The sequence below is a fragment of the Trichoplusia ni genome, chromosome 22, assembly GCF_003590095.1.
Source record: "Trichoplusia ni isolate ovarian cell line Hi5 chromosome 22, tn1, whole genome shotgun sequence".
NCBI classification, from domain to species: domain Eukaryota; kingdom Metazoa; phylum Arthropoda; class Insecta; order Lepidoptera; family Noctuidae; genus Trichoplusia; species Trichoplusia ni.
Window position 1 is genome coordinate 6,134,776 of NC_039499.1, and position 10,642 is coordinate 6,145,417.

The 10,642-nt window shown below is 40.9% G+C and overlaps 1 protein-coding gene across 1 annotated transcript; it reads right to left on the reverse strand.

The window, feature by feature from the left end:
- Positions 1 to 308: 308 nt before the first annotated feature.
- Positions 309 to 9,965, reverse strand: LOC113504541 (2-hydroxyacylsphingosine 1-beta-galactosyltransferase-like). The gene is made up of 8 exons (XM_026886885.1): positions 9,690 to 9,965; positions 9,295 to 9,382; positions 8,753 to 8,939; positions 7,736 to 7,945; positions 6,085 to 6,307; positions 2,710 to 2,926; positions 2,286 to 2,505; positions 309 to 988 (listed from the first exon to the last, which is right to left on the reverse strand). The coding sequence occupies exons 1-8, from the start codon at positions 9,831 to 9,833 to the stop codon at positions 697 to 699; spliced, it is 1,581 nt and encodes a 526-aa protein (XP_026742686.1). The 5' UTR covers positions 9,834 to 9,965; the 3' UTR covers positions 309 to 696.
- Positions 9,966 to 10,642: the final 677 nt, after the last annotated feature.

A 10,642-nucleotide genomic window follows, 5' to 3' on the forward strand; every position in this document is an offset into this window, starting at 1 on the left:
CACATTGCGTAAAAGTTAATAAAAACTCGATCAGTCGTGTTGTCTTTACCTTGGTGACCTTACCTCACACCGAGCACACACCATCCATCACTCTCAGCGCGAATTCCATCCCTCGGATAAGAAAAGCCGACTTGTCGCAAAAACCTAAACTTTTTCTGTATAATGCGGGACGTTACATAAGTATATTCAATATTCCTTTGTTATCTACGATCCTTCTAACTGAAACATGCGAAGACCTTAGATTAAGATACTCATATATAGAGACTTTCCTTCGTAATGTAAAGTATCTGAATAAAAAATAAATTGGGTAATATAGCAAATTATTTATTAACCATAGACCTATCTAAAACAAAACAAAATTTATTTAAATATAAAAAGTTTAACTGTATCGCAAAAAGCGTTCTTCAATTCATTATTCAAACCATTTGTTTGTAAGACAGACTTCTGAAATATTACACTCCCTATCAGTGGCACGGACAACAAAGTAAACAGGAAAACAAAGAAAAATAAATTCACGAACATTGAGCGACACCTGAAAACTCTTCAGGACGAACTCAAGACGTTATTTGTTATTCTTTTTGCTGTCGGTGGGCTTTAACGTACTATGTTATGAAACAAAAAGAAAAAGTAAGATACTACCGGTTTTAAAGATTCACTATTATTCGCTAACGCTTGTTCTGCTACTCAATTTGCGTCTTACTCATTCTTCTTGTCATCACAATACTGTTCACGTTCGGTCGCTCCCCAGTCATCCCAATACACCTTCACCAGTTTAGCCACTTTCGTCAAGAACCAGTACAGCATAACGAGCAGCGCTATCACGTCCAAGTGGAACCTCTCCATGAGTGTGAGGTGGACGGCAGGCGAGCGCAGGTGCGGCGCGCCCCCCGTGCTCATCACCAGCTGCAGCCAGTACAGCAGCTCCTGCTGCGGCGGCACCAGCTGCTGGTGCAGGATGTTCGACACCTCCTGCACGTTGCTGCGGTAGCTGTCGACAACGATACCACCCAGTACAGTAATAAGTAATAACCTGCGCCCACCCCGCGCCCGCCCCGCACCGGCTTCACTAATCTTTTCTAAGGAAAGAGGATCTACTCATTAATCAACGTTAATATGAATGGAGCAGACGAATTTCCATTCCATCAAGATTTTAATCTGGATACGGAAAAAGCCACAATAAATATTTCAACAAATTCATCTTTTCCTTTTAAATCATTCTAAATGTTTGCGTTGTAAACTGTTGTTATATACTCGTAAATTACTAATTTTCGTGAAGCATAATGTATCAGGCTTAACATCATTTGAATAAAATCTAAATTGAGTGCCCACCCGAGTTTTAAAATGTCAACATATTTTTTTTGTAGCCATTACTTTATGAGAATGAATAAATTTATCACGAAATAAATCACGTTACAGCAGCACATTATAAGCGGCACTTTGAGGATCCCGCGGGTACACAGCACATCAACTAAATGGATCACGTAATCCACGACAAAATTGATGGATGCCACAAAAAATTAAATAAAAATGTTATTTCAGATAACAGTGAAATAATAAAATAACCCAGAGTGTTGATTTATATAAAGACTTCGGGGAAATAAAGTTACAGAACTTAAAAATGGGAATAGGAACAGCTGCGATTGTTATGACAAATTATACAGAGGTTCAGGCGTGGCATTACAGGAGGTCTCGTGTGAAACCAGTATGAAGCACAAAGTCAGACAGCAGTTAAATTTCAGGCTAATACTGGACTGTTGAGGATATTGAATCCAGAGCTACAGACTGCAATCGTAATTTTAATTAAATGTCTAATTGGCGCAATCTCGAACCACTGTTTCAATTAGGTTCCGTCTTCCATGCATATATTATGCATGATAGACGTATAGCAATATTACTAGGCACATAAACTAAACGGAGTATTTCATCACACATCGTTTTTATCTCACCACGCATGAGTGAACGGATAGGCAGAGACGGAGCTTACGCTGTTAGATATGCGCTGCGACATTTTCTCTCTTTATATATATATTTTCACTTTTGGAATCCCAAAAGGATGATTCTTAAAGCGGCCAACCTTTTCTTTAAATTAAATTAAAACAAATTGTTTGCTAATGGAAATCGGTCTGCGGGAAGAAAGCTCAATTTCCAGTAAAGGTCGCCTTATATCGTAAAAGGTTTTTGTGATACTATGTATTATACGATTTTCCGAATTTGTTTTTCAATACAAGATTACATCTTTTATATCATTACTGGGTGAACCTTGAGTTCATATATCGAGTATATACCTGAAGTTCCCCAGGATTTCTATGACAGCATCCTTGATCTGGTAGCCCATGGTCCCCGAGCGCGCCACCCGCACGCCTCGGCCCCGGGACGTGACGATGTCCATGGTGAGGAGATGCTCCTCCTCCAGCGGGATGCCGATGATGGGCACGCTGTGGTACATCGCCTCCAGGTACGGCAGGAACCCGCCGTGAGTAATCAGGATCACAGTATTTGGGTGCTCTGTAGGAAAGATTATTGATTTTTCTAAATACCATTCGAACGAAAGTTATCATTCGAACATTAGATTATGCTACAAAACTTTTTAATCCTTAAAGGATATCTTGAATCTTGTTTTCCATTTGAAGACACCTCAATTATGTTTTAATATGCTCTATAGACTGTTCCCTCTGTTTGAGAACTACAATCATATTTATGTTTTCTCACTGAGCATGGCCTGGTGCGGCAGCCGCTCGGCCAGCACGACGTTCCCGGGCACGTGGTCCAGCTGTCCCCGGCAGCGCCACACCACGGTCTGCTCCAACTGGCGGAAGGCGCGCAGCAGCTGCTGCTTCATCGCCAGCGGCAGCTCCTCGCTCACAGACCCGCCCAGGTTCACGTAGATCACGCCGTGCTTAGCCTTGTCTACGATTTCTTGCAGACCCTAGGAATTTTTTTGTGTAGTTTTATTCGTGATGTGAAACGTACCTAACCCATGTACGTACGAAACCTATTCCACTACTAATTTGTGGCGATTCAAAAAGTGGGTGAAAATAACATACATATAGACATGGTAACGCCTTTAAGTAAGGTAGCAATAGCTGAGAGCTAATGAATTACATGGACGTTCCTGAATAAAGTATATACTGGAATCTATGAGATAATTCAAAAGATAAAAGGTCTATAAGTAAATAAGATTTTACCGACTATCTTTTTCTCGTAACGTGCGTCCACGCAAACATCCCTAATTGACATACCGAACACATATCCTGCGATCTAGACTAAAACCTTATTGTTGGACGACTTCGAATACGAGTCACGTATTCTGAGCAATGAGGCGGAACATTTCTTATTGCCAATCACAAGAAAAGTAATAAAGGGCAGAAAATTATAATTATTGAACGGTTCGTAAGCATCATAAGGCATGGAGCGCACGGTGCGTGTCTGCGGTCGTCATGGTGATGGCTGCCCACTGCGCAGGCGCAGCCCACCCTCATCTTGATGCATCAACCTTTGCAGAATATGTTGTTATTGAGAGCTCATGCATAAACAAACTGGCTTTTTCTCCATTTGGACAACACGCGACGCCGTTGATTACATTATGTAAATTAATGTTATAAATATTAATTTTTCCATTCAAGTGGCTCTTACATAAGTAATGAGCCGATGGAGCTCATGTATACATATCGTACTCTATTATGTGATGATCAGAGGTAGTAAAAGATAAGAACATATGATAATACTTGACGAGTAAAACGTGTGAGGTGCGATAACAGTTAGGGCGAATAGGACTGAAGACTCTTTTTTACTTTTATTTTTTGAAACCAAGTAAGTCATGGATCATATTTTAAATAACATAAACCTTACACCGGTACATTTGCCTTCCTTTATATTTCTACCCAAAGTACAACAGAAGCCTCCTCGAGTGACGTCAATAATTATTCGATTCAATGATTCCGAATACGTCAGTAACAGTCCGGCGAAGAAATTGTGTCTGCTAGCAATAGTACGATGGAAAATGTACCTCAGAAACGTTGCGACCTCGGGATTTTGTGAACAAGTGGCTAACTTAATGCATCGGCACTGTTAAAAGTACAATCAAGACTTGATACAGATGCAAGGACATAGGACGCAGTCGATATAAAAGTTAAAACGTATCTGTTCTGAACGGTAGCCAGTCATATAAGTTTACGAGCGTGTTAGCTGAGTGGCTCAGTGAACCAGCAAATGTGCTCTCTCGGATCGGGGTCACGGGCCAGCGCCACGCCAATTGTGTTTACGTAATTTATTTCACTTAGTCTGGACGCCCGAAGGTTGCTGCTATCCATACCTTAGAGGCTTAGACCATAAACGTTATTGGCGGTACCGCAAGCCTCGGTACCACAACTCGAGTGAGCTGGTTCCAAACACTAATACCGTTATCTTTTAAACTAAATGTGTTTTGCAACTGGACTCACCTGCAGTGCATAGCAGTTATATCGATACGGAGGATCTGTTGCACACTTAGTTAACCTAACCCAGTATGTCTATAACTATATAAATTTTACTGATTCGTAAATGATGTGATTATTTTAAAACACGACAATGACACACTTGGCTCATGGACAGTTATAACATCGCCGCATTGCATTTACTGACTACGTCGTCGTTAAATAGGTCTTGTTCAATTGTGTAAATGCATTGCATTGAGGTATGCATTGATATTTATTGTTATTTGATGAATACATTACGAGATGCAGTTCAGAGCCAGAGCGGCGGCGCAAGTGTGCTAATAAAGGCAAGTATATACTAAAACTGAATCGTACATAAATGAATGCTGAAAGGTTTGCTACATCGGCGGCAGTGATATAAATAACATGGTACATAGATACGAGTGGTGGCGCTGGAGCAGGTGCCTTCCGTTCAGCATGAAATATGTGCGAAGGTCGGCGGCGAACAACAAGACATGTGTAATCACACTGATATCTCGCATTTGAACTTTATGTTTAGTCTAGTTACTGTTCAACTAAAGAGAAACAGGCATATTTTTATTTATCTTAACAGACAGATGAAATATCCACGTTTACTGATGTAAAAACACTAAAAAGATAATCTTTGAATGCCTGAATGTTCATGATAAACATATGTTATTTTTACGCTGGTTTGAATGAAGTCAATAAAACAGTAGTAGAACTCAAACAAACTCAGAGTTTACCAAACACAAGATATCAACAAGTTGTTCAATAAAAGTTACTCGCCTACCCTACAGGTAGTCAGACTATACGCTCCCACGGGGCTCTCCGCCCCCGTAGGGCTTCGCTCGCTCAGGCTTTAAACCCTTTCAGGCAATTACCCGATACTTACAAAGATTACAATCGGCTTACCTTACAGCGCTCAACTAATCCAATATCGAGCTTCATCATATATTTTTGCTCACATTTACTGATTATTTTTTACTACGACGCCTCATTGGTTTCACGGCTATCAAAGCGACAACGAAGCGTGACGCGAGCCTATTCCTAAATCCGACACACTGCGATTAGATTCTTCTGTGAACAAATTCGGACAAAATTCCGGATTTGACCTGATAAGTAACAATCGATTTGTTTTCATCAAGCAGTTATTGAATTGTATATAGCTATGGTTTATTTTTAGAAGTTTTATTAATATTTAGGGACTGTAGCGCTCTGGCTGTTTTGGGGCTATGACTTAATCTGTAATAAACCTTCTACTGATTTGTAATTCAGTTGAAGACGAGAAACAAGTGTGAGCTCCCACAGCCGTCGGGGTATCGATTTTATTTAAACGTCTTAAGCACATTAATATCTAAATATAACGTAATTGTATGTCAATCTAAAGGTCAGCCGGTGACGTCCTTCAGTTCATATTACAGTTTTAGTTTATTGTTGTTTTTTACGGAGTCCGTTACATACATTGTTTAATCATTTACTTATCATGTTTCTTTGTAAATTGTATTTTTATGTTGCTTCCACTTCGCCTACTCTCTTCAGTTCTGCCAGTAGTGTTTAGAGCTTGTATAAAGAAAAAGTTATCTAAACCGGATCTAGTTTCTTAAAAACGTTAAGAACGTGATGTGTTGTTGTGGGCATGACTCCAAGGTACCTTAGGCAGCGTCCCAGCGCTGCCGTGTATGTGATGCCCGGCGATGTACTTGGCGTTGTTGGGCAGCGGCAGCGCCTGCCCCAGCAGCGGGTGCGAGTTGAGCAGCAGCAGCGAGCCGTTGTGCACGAGCGCCTCGTACGGCGGCACCGCCAGCCCGCGCCGCTGCAGCGCCAGCTGGTACACCTCGTAGTACACCGGGGACTCCACGTAATGAGTCATGTAGCTGCGTATATCATACAAAAATAGGTCACTTATTTTTTACTTTATTTTTAGTATTTATTTGTGGTATTAAAGTTGTATAAGTAAAAAGCTCAAAAAGCTATATTAGTAGGAAATGTTTCAGTGCAATCCAAACAATGACAACAGTTAAACAGACACACCATGTTTCTGTTTGGTTAATGTAATAAAAGTATAGCCAGAGAAACACTACAAGTATAGGTATGTATCTGAGTGCAGCTTCTGGTGTTGTACACCACATGTGTCAGTGATAGCACAAATAAAAGAGCAGCACTTGCAGGCGAGGCCGCGGGGCAAACAGAGCCACTCATTAGCTGCAGTCTGCATGCTTAATGCTTGTTTGTAATGTCAAGTGTCCCACTTGCGGACAATTAGTGTCGCGGGTCGACGACCAGCGGACATTACTCGCGTACATTATAAACTTCGCAACAATCTGACACTTGTTTATAAGCTGTATGACCTCACGGTTAAAGCTGAAGATTGTTTGAACGCCACTTAAAAGGTCGCTCGTAACTTAAAGACACTTTATAATATAAAGTTTCATTCTCTGCGAACTTCAATTTATAGTTTATATCTCTCTTATTGCATTATCTCTGATTCATAACTTAGTCGAGGAGTGGAAACAGATGGGTTTTATATTGCCTATAAACTATTTCTAGATATTTCTTAACAAGTTTACAGTTTCTACGAATAGTTACAACTCCTATACATTTTATTGAAGTTATGCTAGTGTACTGTGTAGTTATATTTTTTGTTTGTGATTTGCTTTTCTGTTTCTATTAATGAGTCGATACTCTATCGCACCCTCCCTATAGGCATCACACAAGAGTCGAGTCATTTTCGCTCAAACTCAATTAAACTTAGTTTATTCCGCTTGGGATTTGGCTCGACGAGAAATTTGTATTTTTTCCTTCGAACTACTATGGTTTCTGATAATTTTCTGATTTATATTTATAGATAATTCATTTATTTCAAAATTGTGTAGTCAATCAATTTATAGAAGTAATGTTATTAAGTTTGCCCAAAATAAACACTCCTTTATAACTGTTCTGACAGTCGCTAGTCGGAACAAACAATGATACATGGTGAACATATATTTTATTGAAAATCGTAAATATTTGGAATTTTCCATGAAAAAGAAGATACTAGAGATCAAGCCTCTTGCACAAAGATACCCAGATTCAGACAAGCATTTGTAACCAAATGCTTTCCGTTTAGTTCTCTCGTACCTTAATTAGAAGACAAAGATGTTTTCAACTTGAAAGTTAAGCTTTGGTACTTAGCTGAATCCGGCACCAACGTAGTTGCTAGCTAGGAGGAGTTACTTTAGTTGAGCATTTTTTTGAAATTTTGAAGCACGGCCTTGAAGAGCTTGGCTCACGATTTGTGCTTAGAGAGGTAGAAGAATACTTACTAGATCCATGCGGAGAGGTACGCCTGCCTGGCGAGGCGGTGCGCGCGGTCGGGCGCGCTGGGCGGCAGGCGCGGCGCGGCGCGCGCTCGCGGGTCCACCGCCAGCGCCGCGGAGCCGCCGCCGCCCGCCTCGTGCACCAGCCGCACGCTCAGCCACGACGCGTCCGCACCGCTGTACCACACCAGCGGGCACGAGAACACCTCCGCCAGGCTAGACACATACAAACACTAATGCTGATCTGGAAAACTGATGGAGATCCTAAAAATTATGTCCGTACAAAGCTGTGAAAGTAAGTTAATCGTTTTATAAATAGCTTCAAGACTCGTGCTGAGCTAATTTCTGTCAAAGCAACCAAATCTTTATTGTCAGTAATTTGTAGTGTATTGTGTTACAACATTTCGCTAATGCGATGTCTGTAAAGTTATTACCATAATAAGCCAACAAGGTACATTTTCAATTAGTCAATGTAATACAGTTAATAAGAGAGGTAAGCGCGCTCACTTCACATCTCACGTAATGTTAATTAGTTGATGAGATTTTCTGGCACCGGCAGTACCGGCCCGGATCACACCTTGTTTGTGGGAAATGTAATTACCTGGCTAGGGTATCTTTATAAATATTTGAGGTCAAGACAAATGTATTTAGAAGTGAGGTCAATTTCCTCATTTGATTTCCTCCCAACTTGGGTAAAGGGTCATCATAGTAGTTGCTTATTATTGAGTTGCTTATCATTAGGCCTCCATATAATGTTCCATTGAACATTGGAACTCTTACATTCAAAATATACAGCAATCAACTGCATAGCTTTACATTTAAGTATTTCTCCACTCGGTTACAAAGGTGTCCATCGTAAATAGATACACCCAGGAATATCTTTACAAGAAGTGCTGCCACTAAATTCATTACAGTTACACATTTACATTTCATACATTTTTGACCAAGCAACGACATGACGTGTGAAACCAATGTTTCAAAAATAAGCATAGTAATTGTGCTCTGAGTTCAATAGTTACTTACGGAGCCAGCAGGCCGGAGTAGTACCAGTCTGCCACGACCGCGTCGAAGCTGGTGGCGGGGTCGAGCAGCAGGGCCTGCACGGCGGGCTGACGTAGCGCGCGCTCCGCCGCCCGCGCGCCCTCCCACAGGAACTGGTGCGGCGGCAGCCAGCTCCACAGGAACTCCGGGAGAAATGAACGGGACCCCGCTGTGTGACGCACTGTTTTTAGCGTTTGTAACGAAAAGAATGTAGTCCGCAGACAGGTCACTTTTCTCCGAGTCAAGTCATTTTTGGAATAAGAATATCCTAAGCTATCGCGATGTAATATAGTCTATGCGAACAAGTAAGTAATTTTATGCAATAAATAATGATGATAAATACGTGTGAGTCAACTATTCTTAACAAATAAGTTCAAGAAAAATCAATCTAGGCATGAAAGTGACCAGGAATGCTTCATAAGTTATTTTAGTCAGAAAGAGTGGTTTTTAATATTTAAAGATGCTTGCGATGTATCCCTGCGACACGCCAGTTATAATCTGCATGTATCAGAGTGAGTACTCACCAGCGGCGTCGTTGTCGCCAGCGCCGATATCAATCACTGTCAGGCGCTCGGCCGGCTTCACTCTGCTGAACGTGGTTATGTATGTCACCTGCAAACAGATACCACACCGACCACAATTAGTTACAGAGCAACAATAAGAAACTCGAATATAAAAACAACTTCTGTAGTCAGGAATATGAGCCTGGAATATGGAATATAGTCTCTAAGCAGTTTCTTGTACCAATCAAAACGTCACGACTTTGATTGGTTCAAGAAATTGTGCTATTATATGACGCGCGGCATAATGATCTACCACTCGGCTATCCACGCAGTTGGTCTGCTTAATACGTGTTTATTGCGATGTTGATGAATTAAAACCTTTTGTTATGTATTTGCTGGTGTTCGTGCTAACTCACATGATGTCCCCCGCTGTGCAGGGCGCTGACGAGGTGGTCTCCGAGCAGCGTGTGGCTGCGCCGCGCCACCGGGAACACCACCAGCACGCGCTCGCACGCACCCAGCTGCAACACGCACCACACTAACATACACGGAAACCACATCTTTATGAACTTCAGAACACCATCCAAATAATCACATATTTTTTAAAGAATATTTATTTCATAATTTTGCGATATTCCCGAGTCTAATTTGGGAGTTTGTCTGACAGAAACCGCAGATAAACAGTCACTGCTTACGCCTCGCGGTGAAAACGGAGGTAAGATAACGTCTGAATTTCCCTTTATCTAATCTTGTCATTCAAATGTGTTTGTACTTTGTTATGTATACTTAACCCAATCACTGGGAAGGAACTGCCCAGTGTTACTGAATAGGACCTAGTAGAGAGACTTTGATTCTGAATAAACAGTAAAAGAAAATAGGTGACCTAATCTCATCTCGATGATACTTAGATAATGTCTATCGCTACTCATAGTAAGTACTATGTGAATAATGATGATTAATTGTCTCTTGAAAAACTGTAAACATTCGAAAGAACTTACTATTGCACATTGATGAATCATCAAAATGAGTCATCGGTATCTTATTGTCATTTCCTATAAGTGTATATTCCATTGAATTTATGTTAATAATAACTCTTGGTCATTTGACACCATTTTTTTCTCTCGTCGTAAAACATATATTTTTGTACAAAATTGTCAATCCACCAATTCTGTTTTCCCAATCATTCTCAACCATATGCCTCTTGCTTTTCCTCATCCGGCTTTTATGAATATGGTTATCGACCTTCGTTTCCTCAGACTCGAGGCACCTTATTGCGCTAATGGTTATTGGATCGGCTATAACTCTTCGTCTGCAGCACTTGCTCAGCGTGACAGCACAGTGACGGATGCTCTCACCGCGCTTTAATATC

Excerpts from the sequence above, each read along its gene's own strand:
- LOC113504541 (XM_026886885.1), bottom strand. The coding sequence starts at position 9,833 with ATGTGGTTTCCGTGTATGTTAGTGTGGTGCGTGTTGCAGCTGGGTGCG. Across the intron at positions 2,506-2,709 it reads GCCGCACCAGGCCATGCTCA|AGCACCCAAATACTGTGATC; the intron begins GTGAGAAAACAT and ends TCTTTCCTACAG. Across the intron at positions 989-2,285 it reads GAAATCCTGGGGAACTTCAG|CTACCGCAGCAACGTGCAGG; the intron begins GTATATACTCGA and ends CGTTGTCGACAG.